Here is a 24,382-nt window from a genome sequence, read left to right as displayed (position 1 = left end):
AATGAAGCTGAGTATGAGGCTTTTCTGGCAGGCTTACGCCTCGCCATCAAGATGGGAGCAAAAAACTTGCGCGCACATGTGGATTCACTCCTGATAGCCAGTCAAGTAAATGGCATATACGACGCGAAGGGTGAAGTCATGGCTTTATATCTGGAACAAGCGAAAGAATTGCTCCAACAATTCAAAACCCACGAAGTCATACATATCAATCGCTCAGAAAACAAGCCCGCAGATGCCCTGAGCAAGCTCGCCTCGACCTCCTTTCAACATCTAGCCAAGGATGTAAGGATAGAGGTACTCAAAAACCCATCGGTTTTACTACGCCAAGTTAACGTAATCGAAACAGGGCAGACATCATGGATGACCCCTATCATCCAATACTTGGGAGAGGGGGTGCTTCCTGAGAACAAAGCGGAAGCAAGAAAGATCCAAAACAAAGCCCTACAGTACGAAATGAACAACGGTATCTTGTACCGAAAATCCTTCTTGGGACCACTGCTGCGCTGTGTGGACCCACAGGACGCGAATTATTTGATAAGGGAAATCCACGAAGGGATTTGCGGCATCCACTCCGGACCAAGGATGGTCGTCGCGAAGATCATGAGCGCCGGTTACTACTGGCCGGGTATGCATGTTGACGCAATGAAGGAGATCCGCAAGTGTGACTCTTGCCAGAGGCACGCTCCAAAAACGTTGCGGCCTAAAAATGATCTTATCCCCGTGTCCACCGCATGGCCCTTTCAGCAATGGGGAATTGACATGGTAGGACCCTTCCCGGATGCCCCCGGCGCCGTAAAGTTCATCATAGTAGCTGTCGACTACTTCACGAAGTGGGTAGAAGCCAAAGCCCTTGCATCCACCACAGCCATGATTGTGCGCAAGTTCATATGGGAGCACATCATATGCAGATTCGGCCTCCCGCTCAAGATCGTGACAGACAACGGCACCAACTTCGCGTCAGACGATCTTAAGAACTGGATGAAGGAGATGAACATTGAGCACACTTTCACCTCCGTTGCGCACCCACAAGGCAACGGACAAGTGGAAAGTGTGAACAAAAGCATCGTCGAAGGGATAAAGGCCAGATTAGGAACAAGGCGGCGCGGATGGGTCGATGAGCTCCCAAGCATTTTATGGGCTCATCGGACCATGCCAAAGACAAGTACCGGCGAAACCCCTTTCAGCCTAGTCTATGGCTCAGAGGCGGTAATCCCGGCAGAGATTGGCTTGCCCTCGCCGCGAATGACCACGGTCAACACGGTTGACAATGAAGCAGAAAGGCGTCTAGACTTAGACTTATTAGAAGAACGGCGTGAAATCGCAAGAATCAGAGAGGCCAAATACAAAACCCAGCTGGAAAGGTACTACAACACAAGGGTTCGCATTTGTACCTTCAATCCAGGGGAGTACGTCTTTCGCGACAACGAAGCGTCAAATGCGGAACGCCCAGGGAAATTGGCACCTAAATGGGAAGGCCCATATCTGATTCATGAGGTCCTAGGCAAAGGGGCCTACAAATTGCGCACCTTAGATGGCCACATCTTACCAAGAACTTGGAATGCGCAACAATTGCGCAAATGCTATATGTAACCTTTTCGGCCTCGCGCCATTTTTCAATTTCGCCACGCCGGCTACGAGCCATTGGCATATATGTATGAAGGCCTAAGAGCCAACTTCTGATTTGAATGAAAACATACGACATGTTCTATTACATTGTTTTTTCGTTACAAATGCATGTTAAACTTCTGATTAGCGCGAAAACACTCCAGCATTTTGAGATGGTTCAAAACCACCTCCAAGGTCCTCCGCAAACAAAGCGCGAGACCGGGTGGCCACCTTATGCTTAGAAAACGCTTCCATTTATTCGAGCTAATTTAACCTAAGTTTTTACAGCAATGCAATAATTGCAACAGAAAAAACGAAGACATTTCATTGCCATTAAAACTGCGCAAAAGCGCATCACTTACAATCAAGTCAGAAACAAAGGCACAAACGCCTATCAACGAACTAACAACCTACTCTATTTGTCTTCTTTCTTCTCACCATCATCATCTTCGTTCCCCTCACCATCGTCGCCATCGTCATCACCTCCGCCATCATCACCAGCTGCTTCCTCATCAGATGATTCAACAGTAATCGGTGGATCAAGGATCGCCTTGAGGCGCTGACACCAATCATCCTTTTTTAAGGCACTAACAACCAAGTCCATGATGGGCAAGGAGAGGTTGTCATATGAGTTCTCAGCACTGGCCAGCGCAGCATCAGCTTGTTCCGTCACTGAGCAATGACTTGTATCGAATTCTTGTCCCAGCATTCGCTCAACGTGATCAGCACACTCCAGGTAACCTCCTCGATGACCAACTGCACGCGCCGCATCCGTAAGAGCAGCAACAGCGCGATCTAGCTCGCCGGCGTTCAAGATGGAATTGGCAACCTTCATCAAAAGAGGAGCATTAAGAATAAACTCTTCAACATGTTAAAGAAAAAGGTAAGGCAAAAAGGACTTACCAGCACTATTCCCCGAGTGCGCATCCATTCTGCTTCAGAAACAAGCGTGTCCACAATGCCTTGGGCCTCAGAATAATTTGTCTGAGCCACGTTAAGCGCCGCAGTGCTGACAGCACGCGCCTCCTCAGCATCGATGGCCTTGACCTTCTCTGCCTCAAGGTCGATCTCCAGGGACTCACATCTGTCGATTTGTTCATCCAAGCGACGTTTGAGTTCCGCAATCTCAACGTCCTTGGCCTGGAGATCTTTGTCCTTGGTGGACAGCTGAACCTTAGCTTCAGACAACTCAACCTGGAAGTTGGCAAATGACTTAGAAATTTTATAAACAACAAAGGAGAAAACGAAAGGAAAATCAACTAACCTCCATCTGTTGTTTAGCGGCTGTCTCAACCTGCGCTTCCTCCACCTTCGATGTCAGCTCCGCTATCTTAGCCTCAAGACCAACAATTTTTTGTCGAGCCGCATAGGCGCGCTCGTTGTCCTGGGCGCAGATGCGCTTGAACTCGGCCTTCTCCTTGGCCAGTTGCTCTTCCACATTATGAAGTTTCTTTTGCAGGCCCTCGCGACCCCACTCTTCAGCTTTCCTATCAGCCTCAAACTTGGCTTTCTCCTCATCAAATGTGGCCTTAGCCTTCTCAAATTCACCAACACGTTTTAGCACACGTTCTCGGTAAGCCTCCCAGTCGGCGCGCTCTCTGACCATTGTTCGCCATTCACGAACTATCTGATGGTTAGCAGATCGAGCGTTGGCCTCGGCAAGAATGTAAGTGCGGTACAACATTTCATGCGGCTTCGCCTTTTGACGGTTAACTTCGCCAGGAGTGAATTGGTTCAAGTACCAATCGCGAGAAGGACCAAATTCAACAAACGTATCCTTCTGCCTTAAGCTCCAAGGGGCTTGATGAGGAGCATCACCACGTTCCTCTTCAGTATAAGTTTTATAATATATATCCCCGACGGTATCCTTCGCACCTATCACATTGGGGTTATAGCCCCCAGCTCCTCCAGAGCTTGCACCACTAGACACATAGCGCCCTAACCCCTTAGAAGTAACAATCGGCGCAGCGGGGGGAGGTTTTGGGACACCAGACTGCCCTTGAACAGAAGACTGATCGGCAGCTCTTTCTTTCCTCGCCTCTTCCGCCTTCCTCTGCCTATCCGCCTCCTCCCTCAGCTTTCTCTCCTCTTCCGCTTTTCTCTTCCTCTCCGCCTCCAGCTTTCTCTCCTCCTCCTCCTTCCTCTTTTTCTCTTCCTCTTCTTTGCGCTTTAGCTCTTCAGCCTTCTTCTGCGCAGCAATCCTACTCTCTTCTTTCCTCCGATCCTCTTCTGCCTTTTGCTGCGCTTCAGCAGTTTTCGCAGCATCACGCGCAGCAGAATCGGAAGGTTCAGTGGCAACCTTAGGTCTTTTCGTGCTGGGTTCAACAAACTTAACCCCCTTTTCAGGGGTCTTCTTCTTGATCTCTACAAGAATAAAGCAAACGCACTTGAGCAAAAAAGAGGTTAAATTATAAAGAAGGGAGATAAGAGCATACCAGGAGAAAACTGGTATAACGAGCGCAACTTGCTCTTCTTCCCAACAACGGGAATAACAACTGAAACAGGCGCAGAGGCCATACCAGTTGTCGCCTCGCTTCTACCCCTCTTTCTTCCAATCAACGGGGCAGTCTCTTCTTCCTCTTCTTCTTCATCCTCAGGTTGAGATGGAGTTGCGTCAGCATCCGGGTTACGAGAACCCGCGCTCCCAGAGCCCTTTGACCCACCAGCGCCAGTCTTTCCCATAGCTGCATATGATAAACCTTCATAAGAGTCACTGATTATCACGTAATCGTCTAAGTCACGTTGCCGGAGGCGAAGCGTACCTTTGACAGCAGCAGTAGTTGCGCGACTGGCGCCAGGACCCTTGCTGGTCACTTCAACATCCGCCTTCTTTTTCTTCTTCGAAGGTTTCTTCTTCTTCTCCTCTGGGTCAACCCCCAGATCGCGCAACACACCTGCAAAGATTTTAGGCAACGAACTTAACTCGCCATTCGAAGACCCTACTGACTCCTCGCTGGAAAGATAGAAAGTCTCTTTCCCAGCAGAAGTCACAGAGCGCAATGGACGAGGTTTAGGATAGTGCGCACCTTCAGTTGCATCCGGCGGCGAGGCGAAGGCGTCAGCAGCAGGAAGCATGAAGTTCCCCTTTATCTGGTCATACCAGCCTTCCTCATCATCGCGCAGAGGGCGAACGCCCATGGAGCCACCAAAGGCTGGGAAGGCAGCCTGATAGAGTTGCGTCTCTACACAACAAAAACAAAGTATAAGAAACCAGTTAAGTGAATGTACTCGGAAACAAAACAAAAAGGGGGAAAGTATCTAACCTTGATCCCCGATCTTCAAGACCGGGAGTTCCCTGCTACTAGGTGACCACTGGTCACTCATCTTGGCAGCAACCAGAACATTCTCCCCAAATACCCGGTTAGGGGTTGCGGTAAGCCGCTGATACCACTGAGCAGACTTCGGTATAGGAAGGTCCTCCTTTGGTATAACCTCGGTCCATTCCCTAAACGGCATAGCTATTGGCAAGACTTCCTCCCGGATGAAGAAGAACTTGGGTTTCCAGTCATGGAAACTCTTGGGAGGATTCAACAAAATCTTCTTAGCCGTACCACGGCTAGCAAAAGAAAAGAACCCCATTGTTCTTTGCAGTTGATAGAAGACACGAAACTTATTCACCGTCGGCTCAATGCCGTGGGATTGACACAAGAACTCAAAGTGCCTCACCCTCACCATCCCAGGTGGGCTTAACTGTGAGATATGAAACTTGTAGTAGGACAATATGCTACCAAAGAAGTTAGTCGCCGGCAGCCGGAAGTTTCCTTGAAGGAAGAAGTCTTCGAACAAAGTAATGTAACCGGGTGGGGCATCAGCCGCGGTCTGACCCTGAGCAGGGTACCGGGCATCCCACTCCGGTGGAAACCTAAAACTTCGAACGATCTGTTCGAATAAACCTAAGTCCCATCTCAGGACTGGGACTGGCCCCTCCTCACTAGCAGGAGCTTCTTGATGTTCTTCGCTCATGTTTCAAGAAAAAGCTGGAAAAAACTTGAAGAAAGTTTGAAGATTTGAAGAAAGTTTGAAGATTTGAAGAAAGTTTGAAGAAGATGAAGAACAATATGAAGACTCAAAGAGAAAAAGGGAGAAGAAACGAAGAGAAAGTGAATCTCTCACCTTTCTCTTCGGATATATATACCCATCGCATTTAATGCGATGGGTAACCGTGCCGCACTCGCCGCAGGGGCAACCAACGAGAGGTTGCCACGTCAAGCGGAAAAGCAGGGACGACGGTTACCACGCGCGCGTGGCATCCACTCTCCTGACATGAAGTGCAACCGCCGCAGGCGGCATGATGACACCCGTGCCAGGGGTCAACTCAAACGTCGCCCTCAGCGACTTATCTCACCAACCTGTCAGAAGTTCAAATTTCGAAGTTTCCCGCCATAAAACATGCAAGTAACTTCATGCAGAAGTCATATGAGTCGCGCCAGATATACGTAAACCACTATAACCCCGCGCGCTTAAAAGGACAAACAAGAAATCACTCGACACCTGCCTAGTACCTGCGCATCGAAAACAACAGTTTTCTACATGCGCCTTACAAGTCAGGACCAAAAGGACAATTTCCCTTCTCTTATTTTTATTAAGTCCAGAGCTCCAACCACTTGCGTTGCGCATGGTGCAGCACTGGACTGGGGGGACTTGAAGGGGTATGGTCCCAAAAAGTCGCGCAAACCTCATAACAGGTTGCACGTGAGACCATACTCCTTAGCATAACAACTTGATAATAACAACCTCGCGCAGCTCACATCACATTGTGACTTACCCCCCGCGCGAGGAAGAGCACATAATAAACTCAGATAGCAACACTTAGTATAAAAACAATGGTATAAGTGAGCACACTAACCCCGCGCGGGTTAGTTGCCACCAAACAAAATCCTCTCCATAGGAAGACGCGCTGTTACCTACAGAGGTACACAGGGTACAAGTGGCAGTAAAAAGAGCCAATGAGCGTCCAGCAGGCTCTGTTCAATCGTGCGCCACGATCTTCTGACGATAAGTACACAAGGACGCCTACATGGCACCAATCAAGAGACGGGGACAACTGTCCCACGATCTCCACTTGTCTGCTGATGACAGAAGGGACAACAAGGCCGACAACAATGACACGTGGCTCCAATCAAGGTGCGCCAGCACCGACGAGCATCTAGAAGCCACTAAGCAGTCGAGGCCAGCGAGGCAAAGAGTATATTCGTTGTTGTCCGTTTCTGGCCCAAGGCCCATCAGCCCACAACCTCTTACACCTCTCCGGCTATAAATAGAGACCTTCATTCCTCAGGTGACTCATTCTATTCTCTCGGCTCTTACTCTTAACTACTTAATTACTCTCAAAGCAATCGCTTATTCTCACGCCGGAGCCCGGTTAAGAGGGAAACCCCCACATTCCCCTCTTAACGAGTAACGGTGTTCTGTTTTGCAGGTTGATTAACCAGTCGGAGCTCAAATACCTCAAAGAAGATTAACCACTATGATAGGAACATAAACCCCTCTAATTAATACCTTAATTAGAACCCGTGTTTCTTCACACAACTTGTATGTAGATCACTTTAAGATTTTGTACGGAATTATTTGTTATATGTCCGAAACTTCTTCAAGGATATATATAGGAAGGATTCTCATGACAATCTTGTGCAATACAAAAAAAAAATTAAAAAAAAAATACTACTTTGTTATTAAATATTTAAGACAAACTGGATTTAAATAACTTAAACATTTTTGCCAATAATAATCTCAATTGAGTTTATTTTGCACAATGGGTGTAACTTTTTCATTTTGTTTGTATAATGGTCCGCCGTTAAAAAAACATAACGGAGTTAAGTTTTTTTTCCAAATTACAAACCGACGTTTTTGGGTTTTTGATCAGAACGAGAATATGAGTCGATTGATATAAAACTTACCTGTAAACAGTGCTTCAAATGACGAAAACGGTGCTTTAATTCGGTTGTTTAAACTTCCAATGAACAAAAATCAAGTGGTTTGGAGCATCGTTTTTTATGTAAGTTTTATATCAATCAACTCGTATCCTTATTCTTATTAAAAGCCCTAAAACATCGGTTCGTAATTGGAAAAAAAAAAACTTAACTCCGTTAAATTATTTTTAACGGTGAACCATTATACAAACAAAATAAAAAAATGAGACCACTGTCAAGAATAAACTCGGTTGGAATTATTATTGGCTAAAAATAAACGGTTCGAATTATTTAAATCCAATATGCGAATATTTAAAGCGGAATATTATTAATCTTTATTAATATGATATGTAAGTTATTTTAAGTGTTAAATAAAAAAGCACCGTCACTTGTTGCATAGAGTGTTGGTCCACACAATGCTATGTGATGTCCTCTTGCCACTTATTAGAATGTACTTATTGACATTGTGCCGACATAAAATACAAAAATTAACATAGATGAAACTATGAACAATTAACAATAGATATTCAGTCAGTTATTTCTATACTTTTTACCTTTTTAACGTGTGAAATATGTTGAACACATTAGTATCTTTATCTTAAAATTATGACTAACTTTTATTATTTATTCTACACTTATGTTTTTGGATTCAATTCATGGTTCGGTTAGGGAATATTGGAAGTTCAAAATCAACTATGTCACAAGAAATTTAATATTATTAATATTGATATTATGGTACAACTTGATGATGAAAAGTACTTGTGTATTATTAAGTCTAACATTAAATTCATTTATTTAACAATGTACCATAATTGAGATTTCTATAAATAGAACCTAACCGTGTTGGCATTTCAAAGATTGCCCTACCAATAAGAGCATGGCCCTTGGTAGGAAGGTACACAAACCCATTGAGGACCATATAAACACATGGTTCTCAAGCTTCAATGACCTACCAAAAACCATAGGTGCTTTAAAAGACCATCCAACCATGGGCATTGGTGTCCATCTTTTTCTAACAAGCTTTTGAAAACCCTTCAAATGTTTCAATTATTTAAAAACTGTGTCAACAATCCTAGGTTGGGAAATATGACATGATTACCTTTTCTTCTAATGATACAACTATATAGGACCATTTAAGGATTGTATTTCTAACATTAAAAATTAAGGGTTTTAATATAAGAATATGTTTCCATGCATAATATTAAGGTTGTTTACGAGTCGAGCTGAGTCAACGTAAGCTTGGGTTCGACTTGGATTTGAAATTGAGCTGAAAATTTAAACTCGAGTTCAGCTTCCTTAAGTTCGAATTTAATAATAAAAGGTGATTTTAAACTATTAGTACCTAAGTATGTTATTTTGTGCAAACCACAGGGAATAATTATGTAATTAACTCTTCATTTTATTTTAGGGTTATTGAACTTTAATAATCCTAAGTTTCACCTGTTGGCCGATAATAATCCCAACTTTAAAAATTCTCTCAAACGATCTCAACTCGTAAAAGAATGGCCCCTATTGATCCTTTTCTAACATATAAGAATTTGGTCTTCTCAATATATTCAAGTGCACCTGCATATTCGTTAATTGATTTAAGTTCACCTATGTTAGAAAATGATCAATGGGGGTCAAATTCTTACAAGTTGGGATCGTTGGAGCGAATTTTTAAAGCTGATATTATTATCAGGCAACATGTGAAACTTAGGATTATTAAAATTCAATAACCATTTATTTTAGAATGTTTGTATTCTAAGTACTTGATTAGAATAATAGATCTAAGTGAACTAAAAGCATCTAACTAAGAATCAAACGACAATATGGTGGCGGCCACAGGGGGGTCAGACCCTGTTACAGCCGATGGCCTAGAAGATGGAGAGATTAGTGGGTCTGAGCAAGAAATCAAGGGGAAAGACAATCACAAAGATGAAGGGGATGATGGTAAGGTCAGAAATCATGGCAGACCCACGCCGTTCTTCGTCTCAAATATCCCGTATGGCTGCTCCAAAGCATCTCTATTGAAGATTTTTGAGAAGCACGGGGATGTTTTTAACATCTATGTGGCCAAGAAAAAAGATAAAGCAGGTAGGATTTTTGGATTCGTGAGATATCGGAACGTTGAAGACGTGGGTTTATTGGAGGGCAACTTAAAAAACATCATGGTGGAGGGCAGAAGGTTAGTAGTAAACCTGGCCAAATACGACATTTTTGGGCACAAAGTAGAGGTGGCTACCTCTATTAACCATCTCAGGTCGCCGCCGGTAGGCAGTGGGTTGCCCGATTTGGTGTCTGGTTTTCCTCCTTTACACCAGAATTGCGGTTCAAATCGTCCCTGCCTCAACGCGCTTAATGGTCCGTGGGCTAAGCAAAGATCTGTCTCCATTCCCCCAGACACCATTGCTTTCTCGGAGCGGTACGAATCCTCCCTTGTTGGCTCGGTGACCGATTTCAATACTCTTTGCAACATCCATACTTCTATTGCGGATGCCGGTTTTCATGGGCTGGGAATCAAATATTTGGGAGGTTTTGTAGTTCTTTTAACTTTTCCCAATCCAAACGAAGCCTGTGTTTTCCTTAATAAGAATGATTTGTGGAAATTTTGGTTCTCATCTCTTGATCAATGGTGTGGGCAATCATTACCGTTCGAACGAGTTGCTTGGATTCGGGTTCTTGGTGTCCCGGCGCACTTGTGGGACAGGTCAGTTATCAACTCTATTGGTAATCAATTTGGGAAAGTCATTCAAGGTTCTCAGATTTCATGGGGAGACAACAACTGGTCACAGGAGTGTATTGGAATTCTTGTTGGGGATGGTCGACAAATTAAAGAAGAACTTGAGCTAACTTGGAGGGACAATTCTTATCGGGTTTGGATTATTGAAGAACCGGGAGAGTGGATACCCGATTGTCTTCGGCCGATCACAACGCCTAAGGATCCTTATGCTAAAGACTGCTATCGGACGAAATCATCGCCGGTCGATAATTTTGGAACGGAACATGGGACGGCCGACGTTTCTTCTTCTGGTGGTCCTAGGAATTTGGTTGGTTCAGCGAGTGAAAAGCCTTATGGGGACTTGGGAAAGGCATTTAAGTGTGATCTAGCAAACAAAATTGAAATTCAGCCTACATGCATATCTCCTCGGGAACATTCTTTTTTTGATTCTCAATCGTCAAAAGGGGATGGGGAGATGTGCCATCTTAAAAAGCAGGTAGGAGGGCCTATAGGAAATAAGAGGTCAACTCCTTCGAAAACCCCAGGCCCTTTTATTTTTTGTGCAGCCACATCCAATCCTAAAAGAGCTAGGTCCAAATCTAGAAGCCCAACTAATTGTAGCTGTCCTTTAAACCCTTTTACTCTATCTTTTATACCTCAATCAAAAAAAAGATCAAGGATCGATTCTGATCCTTCTCTTTTTGAGGAGCTCTTGGGCCTCAATAATTTACATAACCCGGTCACGTTGGATTTCAGCACTCCTAAGCCTGTGGAATTGCTTTCTGACCCGAATCTGAGCCTGCATAGTAGTTTATCAAAGAAGCAGGTGGAGGCCCTTCCTGATCAATCTAAAGTTTCTCGCAAGGTTGGCAAAAAAAATGGTTTGGGGGAGTCTAAAAAGACGGGAGATTATGATTATGGCAAAGGCGGAAGTTATAAAGGTGGTGACAATCCCGTTCGTAAGACGAAAAGGAAAGCAAAATCCAGCTGCGTAAAGGATGGCAAGGTCCCGGCTCCAAGTACGCTTCCTAAGCCGGGTTACATGTACCCTCCTTCGTATCCGCCTTGATATGCGTGTGGTCCTATTGGTTCTACCTTATTTGGTGATTTTGTTAGCATTGCGTGTCTTAGGTTGTTGGCTTGTTTTCCTTTGGGTGTTAGAGCCTTAGTTTTGGCTTGGTGTTTCCCGGTGTTTGTTGCTTTCTTGGTCTTTGGTTGCGTTGTTTCTAGCTTCTTGCTAGTTTTGGTGGAATAAAATTTCTTTTGCCGTTCAAAAAAAAAAGAGTTAACTGCCATTTTCGTCCCTGTGGTTTGGTCACTTTGGCCATTTCAGTCCATTTTTCAAAAATGCGCCATTTTCCTCCCCGACGTTCTGGAAAGGTGCCATTTCAGTCCAAAAATCATAACCCAGTTAAGTCGGTTAGTAAATAAGGACTGATTGTGTAAATTTGTAACATAAAGGACTGATTGTGTAAATTTGTAACACCACCACCACTAGCCCTGCCACCACCAACACTCCGCTGCCACCACCACCACCGCCACCACCACCACTCCGCTGCCACCACCACCACCGCCACCACCGCCACTGCCACCACAGATTCTTCGTTTTCCAGTAAGGAAAACCAGAGCCCGATTGGGTTTAACCCGAAATCCTCTCTTCTTGTTCACGAATTGAAACCTTTAAAGAATCTGAACAAGATTGGTTTGTTGAAACCTGTCGAGAAGACTGATGAGGAGATAGAGATTGAGAAAGAGATCAGTAGGTTGTATGCCAAATTGGAATCCATTAGACGCGTAAGAGCGGAGAAGAATGTCAAGTGTGTTGAAAACAAGAAAGAATCTGGTGTTAAAAAGATCCCAAACAAGATTCAAACAAGGGGGCTGTAAAGCCGGGTGGTCGGGTTATTCCAAGTCGCTACAACCAGGCGACGGTTAACTCGTCGATGAAGAAGAGGTCTTCGCTCACTACCGATACTGTTGAACGGAAACAACGTGAGGGTCGAGTGAAGAAGAAGTGAGATATTCCGAGTGCGATTGTGATCCCAAACAGATTCAGTCTTGATGGCAATGAGGATGAGAGCTCTGTGGATGTGGTGATGCCAGAGGTGTTATTGCCCAGGATTCGGGTGGTTCGGTATATGGAAGAGGCGGGGCGCGATTCTGGTCCTGCCAAGAGGGTGGCTGACTTGGTTGGGAAGAAGTCATACTTTGATGAAGAGGCAGTGTGTCAACAACTGAGTTTTGATGAACAAGATTGAGGCTTCAAGAACATGTCAGCAAAAGTTTTGTTGCTTCATTTGTGAATTGTAATGAATTGGGTTGCGTTGGGTTGGGTTGATTTTGCTTTCTTTAAATGAATATTGATGGTAATAATAAGGTGATTACATTCCAAATTTGAACATCTTTTGAACTTTGTTTGAAGGAATTAATTTTGAATTGGTTACTCTTGTGATTACTACTTTAAAATTACTTTGCTGCTCTAGTATGTAGTTCTGATTTCTGAAGTAGATCAAGCTTATATTATAAATAAGAATCTGTGGTGGTGGCAGCGGAGTGGTGGTGGTGGCAGTGGCTGTGGTGGCGGTGGTGGCGGTGGTGGCAGCGGAGTGGTGGTGGTGGCGGTGGTGGTGGTGGTGGTGGTGGCAGCGGAGTGTTGGTGGTGGCAGGGCTAGTGGTGGTGGTGTTACAAATTTACACAATCAGTCCTTTATGTTACAAATTTACACAATCAGTCCTTATTTACTAACCGACTTAACTGGGTTATGATTTTTGGACTGAAATGGCACCTTTCCAGAACGTCGGGGAGGAAAATGGCGCATTTTTGAAAAATGGACTGAAATGGCCAAAGTGACCAAACCACAGGGACGAAAATGGCAGTTAACTCAAAAAAAAAAGATCTAAGTGAACTACAAAGTCACACATGATTGGTCATGTTTACAAACATACAACCGGCCTTCATTGATTTTGTAAAGATTACATTTTAGTCCACATTAGTTGGATACGAATATTTCTAAACATAATGCTACTTCGAATCAAAATAAGAAAGCATGAATGAATATTTTAAAGTGTGATTGAATTTTGAATATATAAAATCACAAACAATTATATTTAATTTACCCTTTAAAATACATCAATAATTACACAACGTAATAGTTTTATCATTTTTACAAAAACAATAATTCTAAAAGTTCTAATGTAAATACAATCTAATGTACAAAATTAACGGGTCTGTCGAACAGGGGCGGACTTATGTACAAAGTACGGGTTCCCGGGAACCCAGTCTTTCTTTAATTTTTAGTGTAAATATATATATAAGAAGCTGAAAAGGAACCCATAAGTATATTATAAAAGGAACTCATAAACACAAAAGGCCTTAGTTCCACTGGTTATGCTCGCGCTTTTCTTCCTAATCCACCCGAGTTCGAATCCCGTAATTGCTGTTTTTGTCCGTTTTTTTTTTAATTTCTCTTTTAATTTTTTTTCTTTAAAGTAATAAAACATTAAAACCCATTTAGGGTTATATCAGAAAACATATACGCCGCACACAAACAAGCAGCGAACAGAGATCAAACAACATCAGCAGGCAGCAGCTCCGCCTCCGCCCTCGCCCTCCGGCTGCCGAAACTTTGTTTTTCTTATCAATTTATCATCATCTCAGTGATTAAGGTTAGTTTTATACGATTAATTGATTATCAATTTATCATCATCTCAGTGATTAGAGTTTGTTATACATCTGTTTGTTTTACATCGATGATTACAGCTTTTGATTACATCAGTGATTAACTGATTACAATTTAAAATTGTTCGCACAAATAAATGAAGAAATTGCAAAGTACATATTAAGTAATGCTCCGAAGAATTGCCAAATGACGGCTCCATCAATACAAAAAGACATTTGTAATTGTTTTGCAGAAGAAGTGTTAAAGATGATATTTGAAGAGCTTGGTGATGATGTCTTTTCTTTATTAGTTGATGAATCGAGGGATATTTCTAAAAAGGAACAAATGGCTGTGGTTTTGAGATTTGTTGATAAATTAGGATTTGTGAAGGAGCGGTATATTGATGTAGTTCATGTTATGGAAACAACCGCTTTATCTCTTAAATCTGCAATCAAGAAATGGCACTTACAAGACCCGGAGATACACGTTGGAGCTCTCACGAAAAAACACTTCTTCGTTTGCTTACCTTATATCCTTGTGTTATTGAAGTGCTTGAATATATAGAAACTTCGGCATGGGAACCAATTCACAAAACTCAAGCAAATGGACTTCAGTTATACATGAAAAGTTTCAAGTTTGTATTTTATTTACATTTGATGAAACATATCTTGGGAGTTACTAACTTATTGTGTGTCGCTCTTCAAAGAAAGAATCAAGATATTTTGAATGCAGTTGAGCTGGTTAAATCAACCAAAGAAGAATTACAAAGGTATTAACTTGAAGGCTTTGACTCACTTTTAAAAGATGTCACATCCTTTTGTGACAAGTATGATATTGAGATGATTAACATGGAAGATGAGTATGTTGACCCGAAAAACAGAAGAAGAAAGACCAACATCACCAATCGTCATCATTTTGTGGTCAATAATTTCAACATGGTTCTCGACATGCAAATTCAAGAGCTTGGAAACCGTTTTAACGAGGTAACCACCAACTTGCTTACGTGTATGAGTTCTTTGAGCCCGCGTGATAATTTTAGTTCCTTTAATAAACTAAACTTGCTAAAGTTGGCCGAAATGTATCCGTATGATTTTACTTTTGATGAAAAAGATAAGCTTATCGATGAACTCGGCCACTACATTTCTAATATAAAAAGAGATAGTCGGTTTGATAACCTGAATGGGGTTAGTGATCTTGCCAAAAGGATGGTGGAAACAAGGAAACACATTGAGTATCAGTTGGTCTATCGTTTAATAAAGTTGTCACTAGTTTTACCGGTTGCAACGACTAGTGTTGAAAGGAGTTTTTCTTCAATGAAGCTTGTGAAGACAGAATTGCGTAATAGGATGGGTGATGGATACATGAACGATTCTTGCATTTGTTACATTGAAAAGGAGTTCTCACAACAAGTTTCCGTTGAGAGTGTAATGCAACGTTTTCAAAAGATGAAAACTCGTCGTCAACAACTTTAGGTAGTTTTTTTATTTGTAAAGACTATCGTATTTTATATTGTGTTTTTAAATTTCTAATGACGATTTTCTTTTCATCATTGTATCGTACTTTTATTATGTGATGAACCTTACCCGATCCGAACTATCGAACCGACCCGAAATTCTTTATGTTCAGTTACATGAAATTGGAGTATCTAAAAAAGTGAACCCAGTGAAAAATATTCCTGGATCCGCCACTGCTATCGAAATAGCAGATTTGAAACTCATTTGAGTAAATTACGATTTTGACCCATGTGCTTATATCATTTTTACCCTTTTAGCAAAAAAAAAAAAAAAATTAACATCTGAACCCCGAATGTCTTTTTTCTAACCCAATTGCAATTTCATATTTTTTATGAGAAGATATCATCTTCACTTTGAAGAAGTTTGATCTACATTTTTTTTAAAAAGAGTTAAAACTCAATTCATTGTATATTAGTAGTTACCAAAATTATGTTTTTATAAATTAGCTACTATGAGTGCCTATTTTCGGTTTGAGGGTTTTTTTTTTTTTTTTTTTTTTTTTTTTTTTTTGAAATCAAACTTCATTAGAAAACAAACACGCTTGAACCCCAAGAAGGGGAACAAGACGGCCAAAAACTTCATGTCACAGTTACATCATTCTTCCCAATTACATTTGCGGTTTGAGTTTGTAGTTTATATTGTTGTTTAGAGTCCTGACTATGTTTTAGCTAAATGATTTGTGTTGATCGGTTTAAATGATTTATGTTAAGTGTAGCTGGAGTGATATATCTGTTTTTCAATTGTTTTAATAAAAAATCAATTTGATCTGAATCGAGAGAACAGTCTTGCGAGCCAAACCACAATATATATCAATATTATATTAAAATCGTCAATATATGCCAAAATTATTTTGGTTTGATGATATTTCCTATACATTAATTCTCTAATTTTGTTTGTGAGGGAACATCATTGTTCAATTTTTTTTGCAAGATTTAAGCTTTAATTACAAGTTGTTACTGCCTCCTCATTCTTATTCAACCTTCTCTCTGCTAAACTCGGCCATGAAGTGATTATTTTCTAGTTTGAAGCAAGCAAAGATGGTGAGGTCAAGTTCTATCCTAATGCACCTATTGTTGTAGAAAGTCTCCCCCTCTTTCTTACCTCCTCCACCTCTATCGCCCCACCCTCATCACAACCGGCTACATCAGTCTGGTCTTTTGCTAGTAAACACACTACAACGCGTGTGTGTGGATCAACGCTTTTACGTTAACTTTTTTTGCGGTTTACGACCCAGTCGCAATGCACATATCCTAAGTCAACTTAGACTAAAGGGTATGGGGGCCGGCTGAGGCCCGGCTAGGACCGGCGCCGGTCCCCCACACCGCCCCCCTGGGCTCGGCTCGGCACAACCGGCACCCCACAGCCGGGGTAGCCGGGCCTCCTTTCTCCTCTTGCCTCTCACATATACCTATACATACATACATACATATATATACATAAAGGGGTTCATCCCCCACCCCCTAGGTCCATCCCTTCCAAGCCACTCCTACGTGGCGCCGACGTAGCGGCCTATCATCTTGAGGATGGGGCTCTCCATACCCTCTAGTCTTAGTTATTCTTTTCTATATTTTTTGTTTCGATCTAATTTTTACGAGTTAACGCGCCACAACGCACGTGTGCAATTCAACATTTTTACATCTACTTCTTGTTCGGTTTAACAGTCCCGTCATGAAATGTGGGTCCTACGTACTAGTTGATTAAATTAAAGTATATAAATTTGTAAACGTGTTAATTCATAACATAAATTTCCTACACTATTACATGTTGAATGAATATATCTATCTATCATATTTATTTAAATATAAAGAAAAGATGTTCCTTAAAAAGAAGAAAATGATATTTATTAAAGAAGGTTGTAGGCAGTTGCCATTTGCCAAGTCATGTCTCGTGGGTTTTGATAAGGATGGCAAGTCCGTGACAGTGAAGTTAGTGGGCCCCAATTCCCCAATGAAGATATGGGCCCCTTCCACGTCATCATCCGTGTTGGCCCAACTTACCCCCTACCTTTATTGGACTGTGCTGGGCTCCACCTACTGCAAATAATAAGTACGTCGACACGTGTCCCTCCGATTTCATTTTATTTACTTTTCTTTGATATGGAATTAAGATATTTATTAGACCTTCTTGCCAGTTTTGTGGTTAAGATAATACTATTTTTTAAAGGATAATATATTTAAATAATTATAACTGTCGATAATATTTCTAACTCTCGATTTGTATTATACTACTCTTAACTTTCAACTTATTGGCTAATAACACTCCAAAACTAACCCAATTTGCTGACATCAGCTGCCATGTCATCAAATTAGTGTCAACTCAGCAACCATGTCATTAAAAAAGCCACGTGAGTTGCCATGTCATCAAAAAGCTAAGTCAGGCATACCACCTCAGCTACCACACCATCAAAAGATTCCACGTCAATAGGGATGGCAAAAATACCCGAGCCCGATGGGTATACCCGAAACCCGACACAAATGGGACGGGTATACCCGATACCCGACGGGTATTGGGCCGGGTATGGGTTTAGTTTTAAAAATTTTCGCGGGTATGGGTCGGGTATGGGATTAGGTGATACCCGACCCGATTACCCGAAACCTCATACCCGTTTACCCGAACTATATACCCGATCATATACCTGATTTTTTTTAATTTATATTTTTATTTTCCAATAACACTTGTCTATTATTGATTTATTTTAGTATGATCATAAAAAATAAATTTTCTTTTATTATATGAATTTGATAATAGTATTATATTTTGTATGTTGTGAAGTATATACATGTAAGTGTATAAGTATAATAAAATTATTATTAATTTATGATTAAACTTATATGTATGTAATGTATATTTTTTATTTATAATAGTTGATGTATAAATAAAATTATATAATAATCATAATAGTAAAAAAATGTATTTAGAAATCCCAATGTATATCTTTTAACAAACTAATGGGTATACCCGGTACCCGCGGGTATACCTGATACCCGACGGGTAATTACCCGACAAATACCCGACGGGTATTGGGTCGGGTATGGGACACCATTTTATAACCGGGTATGGGTATGGGATTACCAATACCCGACCCGAACCCGACCCATTGCCATCCCTACACGTCAACACACAAGTGGCACTTTAACAAAAAAAAAAAAAAAAAAAAACTAATTGGGTTAGGGTTCAGTTAGTTTGGGAGTGCTATTAGCCAATAAGTTGAAAGATGGGAGTAGGGGTGTTCTTTGGGTTATTTTTCCGGGTTTCGGGTTTATCGGGTCGGATTGTTCGAGCTTTTTGTTAGGAAAAAGTGACCCGATAACCAACTCATTTAAAGTTCGAGTTGTTCGGGTATGGGTTATTCGAGTTCGGGTTAGTTCGGGTCGGGTTGTTCAGTTTTCGGGTTAGATATAAATGAAAAAAAGAATGTTTTTTTTAGAAAATATCATCATATATATCATGTTGTTAAAAAAATATCATCACATATTCAAACATCATTTAACAATATGGTATGATAGTATTCAAAAGTCTCAAAACTTAATGTTTCAGATACAAAACACTTCAAATCAATTCGTATCTATAAAAAAAGACAACTAACGTTCGGGTTTTTATTCGGATTTCAAGTTTCGGGTTATTCGGGTCGGGTTGTTCGGGTTTTTGGTTGGGAAAAGTGACCCCATAACCGACCCATTTAAGGTTCGGGTTGGTCGGGTTTCGGTTGTTCGGGTTCGGTTTTTTCGGTTATTCTCTAATTTGGGTTCGGGTGACTTCAAGTTCGGGTCGGCTTTTGGGTTTCAGATAAAAAAGAACAGCCCTAGATGGGAGTGATGTGGTACAAATCAAAAGTTGGGAATGTTATCGGCAAATTAGTGAAAGTTTGGGTTATTTAAATCTAATATTTCTTTTTTAACGGCAAGTGTTATTTCTACTCTACTTTACACCAATATTTATAAAATATTCATTTGTCTAGGTTTAAACTTGTGACATTCCCTCTAAGAAACAAGTGTCTCTATCAAGTGGGCTAACTCTACATTGGCAAGAGAACATTACTAGACATGGTTATTTTCCCCTTGCGTTCATTACTTGAACAGCCTATCTAACCTTAATGATGTTTATAGGCGATAGATGTGCTTCGTACTTTTTGGATTGGAGAGAAATAACTATTGTTGAAGGAATGGATCGCCTAAAAAGATCTACCAATGGGTTTAGCGGGAAATAAATGATTAACTTCCTATGCTAACGTAGAATAGAAGGGAAAAGAGAGGATAATAATGATTTTTAAGAATTAATTTGGTATATTAATTATTGAGTGAGAAAACAAATACATTAATTATTGGTCAAATGACTCTTCAATCAACTATGTATCACAAGAAAAACAATTAGACATCCCATGTTTTGTACATTGAATCGGTGGTATATTTGTCATATGAAGTTGCTCTGAAACTATTAGTCGTATATAAGTATTATAACACTTTCCAATCAAATGGTTCCTCTATATAGTCACTACATGAGATCAATTATCTCATCTAAATACTTATAATAAGAACTCTCACAATTTGGTTGGGGGAAACTTAGCGATATCATTGGACCAACGACCTCTTGACATGTATTTAGTTTTAAATTACTTGTAAAATTAATGCAATATATTTACAGAGCAACAAAATATATTACTTATAGATTTTTTAATATATGTATGAAGAAAAGGAAAGAGAAGAGAACACTATATATTATTGAATGTTACTTTGCTTTAAATCAAGTGTCTTCTATTAAATGACTGAAGTATTGCTTACTTTACACAAAGGTTTGGAGTTGTACCATGAATGATAACACAACCAATCTTGGCCATCATTTCGTGTAATATCATAATGGAAAATAGAAAATGTCATACGTGAGGAAATTACCAAAAAAAATTTGTGAAAGGAATAATTATATTTTTAAATAAAGAAAACAATATATCAAGCCCCCCCCCCCCCCCCTATAAAGAGTGTCTAAATTTGAAAGAAAATGTTAAATTTTGCAACGTGAAGTTGGCATAAATATAAGCAATCTAAATATCTAAATTTTAAGATACACAATTCACATACTTTCATAATCAATCAAAGAAAACGGAAAATTGGTGTAAATTTTAAAACTCAAAATCATGACTCCAGATGAAGAAATTTAGGTTTAAGAGTCGGAAAACCACCAAATGTTTTTTTGCCACAACAGTTGGCCAGTTTGCCCGTTATGACGATTTTATCATTATTTTACATGTTTTATAACTTTAAACAAATGCAAAGTTAGGGCTGTTTTAAGTTGAATCACTTTGTATCATGTTTTCGATGTCCAGTTAGTCCATTTGCAAGCCTAATAATTATTGGATCCGTTACATACGATAAAATTTAATACTCATTTTATAAAGTTGTATTTTAAAACATTTGTATGTGTAAATCGAAGACGGTGTTTGGATGGTCATTAATGTAAATTGTACGGAATTTAGTTTGTACATATAAAAAACATATTATAAAATTGTATTTTAAAACAATTGTATATGTAAATAGAAGACGGTGTTTGGATGGTCATTAATGTAATTTGTACATATAAAATAATTATATATATTATATAAGTCGATGTGTACATGATTCCTTTGGTGTAAAACCATCACTGATCACCTTTCTTAAGAATTGACAACTTGAATATTGAGATGAAGATGTGACGATTTTATTTTGTTAGGTAAATAACCACTTGAGAGAATAGTTGATGGTTGAACATTGAGAAATACATCTCAAATAAGTTAACAATGACTCAAGTGACTATCAAATTCACACTTTTTCTTGTTTCATACAAATTGTAATTCTCTTTTACTTTAAATATCTTAAAATAATTGTAAACATATTATATGTTAATTAAAATATTAACAAAAAATAAAATTCTCCGAATGTAGTTAACAATTAAATGTGAGATACAATAGTCAAAGCACCATAATAAGACATTAACATTTATAATTGTTCTATCAAATTCAACTTCATTAGCTTATGGTTTATACTCCTAAATATAGGTTCAATTCAGAATTTGAACGAACTAGGTTAATTCACTTAAATGGTTCATTGTTAAAAAATCAAAAAAATATATTTTTCTTTGTAATTATATTCAGGTTATTGAGTTAATAAAATATTAAAAAAAGAAGTCTCGTTTCGAATAATCTTTTTAGTTTTAGAGTAAATTGTTATTTTTGTCCCTGAGGTTTGATCATTTTTGTAACTTTCATCCAATACGGTATGTGCTTATAATGTATATATGTGTGGGTCATCGGGGGGCAAAAGTAAAAGTGCACTAATTTTAACGTTATTTTACAAATTTCATGAAAATAACGTTAAAAGCTGAAGACGGTTAATCATGCATCATGTAGTGGCGTTGATAGCTGAAAGACAAAAAGGTACATGCACTAATCGGTCTTTGTCCCGATTGCTGAGTGTTATGTGCCTATGTCCAAGGCTTGATGCAAAACTATTATCGAGTCGGGGGGTCTTACTGGAAGCAGTCTCTCTATTCCTACGGGGTAGAGGTAAGGCTGTCTACATCTTACCCTTCTCAGACCCTACATTTGCTTTACTATTGGTGGGATTTACTGAGTATGATGATGATGTAACTTTCATCCAAATGTTTGTTTTCCTGTGTCTGGGTCCTCGTTGTTTCAAAATATTGTCATTTCCGTCCCTGAGTTTTGGCAATTTATTGCGAGTTTCATCCCTCGAGGTTTGGCCCTTAGAGACGAAACAAATTTTGAAACCACGAAAACCCATATACGAAAAAATAAACCTTTAGATGAAAGTCGCAAAAATAGCCAAACATCATAGACGAAAATGACAATTTACTCTAAGTTTTATTTAAAAGTCTCCTTGTTGTTTGTGATTTCTTCAGTGGTTTCTGTATGCACTACAATTTAGGCATCATTTTGTATCAAAGCAAATGTTATAGGTGAATAATCCACACAACTAAAATGGTCAACCCTAGAGAAATAGTGGAATATGGTATTTATTCACTGTTGGATTATTGTGGTTTTTGAAGGTATTTTCTAAGACATGAAGACCTACAGTGGGAGGGGAGATCATGATAGGTTTATATAAGATATCCTTGAACCAAGGTATCGTTATTTTTTCTATTTATTTTTTATGTAAATGCTACTCGTTATAAAAATTTGTGGATGCGGTACAACTTCTAGTTCCGGAGCTTGTGCATCATTACATCGTATAAAACTGCACCTTGTAGGAATGATAATCTTCATATACAAGCAAAGGAAGGTTTAATAAAGTTAGAAGCAAACGTTTGTGACATTCGTGAGCATTATGTCATTTATTGCATACAGATATTATGTCAGTTGCGAGAATTACGTCAATCCTACATCGGACTAAGGAAAGTTTAACATAGTTGGAAGCAAACGTTTTTTCCTTTGTTTTTTTAACAAGAATATATAAATTTCTTTTATTATCGGTTAGAAAAGACCACATATGAGTGTAATTTAAAAACTTTGAGACCAAAAATATAAATTAGCGATTTATCATCATTTTACATATGCTTGATTACAAAATGCATACAAATTGGTCAAGAGGATGTATACTTATTGGTTGATAGGTCCCATTGGGTAGCTTTTCTTTAATTAAGGGTCATCTTAATTAATTAACATATAATTAGTAATGTTATTTAATATGTAGTAATTAAAAAGTAAAAAAGGAATTTTTGAATATGTTTTTTTACCTTTCTTGACCATTAAAGAAGACACAAGATTTCCCAGGTCAAAAGTTTCTTAATCCAGATCAGTGATGATATAACTATTTGTACATTATTGATTGAAGTTGTAGACTTTCTTGTCTTTAATAAATTTAACTCAGAGAATAGAACATAAAAGAAAGCTAGATTTGCCTTGTAGCTTTTCCAGAACCATAAAACTGAAAACAATGCCAAAACCAAATATGGAAATATGTATGTATGTGAAGAAGCCACACCCCTCAATCATACATACTAGTAAATAGACGTGCACATTGCGGCGAGGGTATATTACAAATATCGAATGGATTAACGCAAGTGCTATGTAACGTGACAGATGCGCAACAATCAAAAGAGGCTTATTATAGCTTTAAAAAATAGAAAACACACGAAATGCAGAGTAACTCGAATTTATACCATCGAATGAAAATATATTATTTTTAATGACACTCGGTATGGTATGTAAAAAAACGTATTATACTTGCACGGACTCATTTCCCAGGATAAGTTTTCGTCTAAAAAGAGATTAACTCGAATTTATACTGATACCTACATAAAATTCCACACGTAAAAAGTTAATTTTTTCAAGTAAAAGAACAAAAGGGGCAAAGTCGAAACTTTTGAAACTCAAAGAGGTTAACGACAAATTAGTTCTTTAAAGAAAAATTGGCACACAAAAATCATTAAAAAAAAGTTACATCTAAACGTAGATCAACTCGAATTTATACCGATACGTACATAAAAATCCGTACCTAAAAACTTTTTTTTTCAAGTAAAGGAACGAAAAAGGGTAAAGTCAAAACTTTTGAAATTCAAGGAGATTAACGACAAATTAGTTCTTCAAAAAATAAATTAGCGAACGAAAATTATTAAAGAAAATAACATGCTAAAAATGCATATTATATATGGTAGATGGGTAAAGATAGAATATTAGAAACATGAGGGATTAAACGTTGACGTTTGTAAAGCCAGTGGACTAAAATTGCAATGTGATAAAACTTTGGAAAAAAAAGTAAAGATAAGAGAAAAAGAGTTAAAAATGTAAACTTTGAAACTAGATGGGGTGCCAGTAAAATGAAATAAGGGTTGCAAATACCATTTTGCAAAGTTGGGGGTTGGATTTATTATATTGTATAGAGTAAGGTATAAAAATATTATTTCTCAATGTTATGTTGAGGTGGCCTTGTATTTTATTGAAAAGTGGAAGGGGTGGCCTTTTATTTTAATGAAAAGGGGAGGGTTGGTGGCGTAAAAGCAACCGAC

General features: G+C 39.3%; 2 protein-coding genes across 2 annotated transcripts; one reads left to right on the top strand and one right to left on the bottom strand.

Moving 5' to 3' along the window:
* Positions 1-2,012: 2,012 nt before the first annotated feature.
* Positions 2,013-5,592, bottom strand: LOC110891487. The gene is made up of 7 exons (XM_035980242.1): positions 4,869-5,592; positions 4,632-4,787; positions 4,368-4,499; positions 4,041-4,289; positions 2,870-3,969; positions 2,509-2,799; positions 2,013-2,434 (listed from the first exon to the last, which is right to left on the bottom strand). Exons 1-7 carry the CDS (start codon positions 5,566-5,568, stop codon positions 2,021-2,023), a joined length of 3,042 nt encoding a protein of 1,013 aa, XP_035836135.1. The 5' UTR covers positions 5,569-5,592; the 3' UTR covers positions 2,013-2,020.
* A 9,130-nt stretch (positions 5,593-14,722) lies between these two features.
* LOC110889016 lies at positions 14,723-15,346 on the top strand. The gene has a single exon (XM_022136507.1). The coding sequence runs from the start codon at positions 14,723-14,725 to the stop codon at positions 15,344-15,346; it is 624 nt and encodes a 207-aa protein (XP_021992199.1).
* The last annotated feature ends 9,036 nt before the right edge of the window (positions 15,347-24,382 follow it).

The sequence above is a fragment of the Helianthus annuus genome, chromosome 11 (genome assembly GCF_002127325.2).
Source record: "Helianthus annuus cultivar XRQ/B chromosome 11, HanXRQr2.0-SUNRISE, whole genome shotgun sequence".
Lineage (NCBI taxonomy): Eukaryota > Viridiplantae > Streptophyta > Magnoliopsida > Asterales > Asteraceae > Helianthus > Helianthus annuus.
This window is presented reverse-complemented; position numbering and strand designations above follow the sequence as displayed.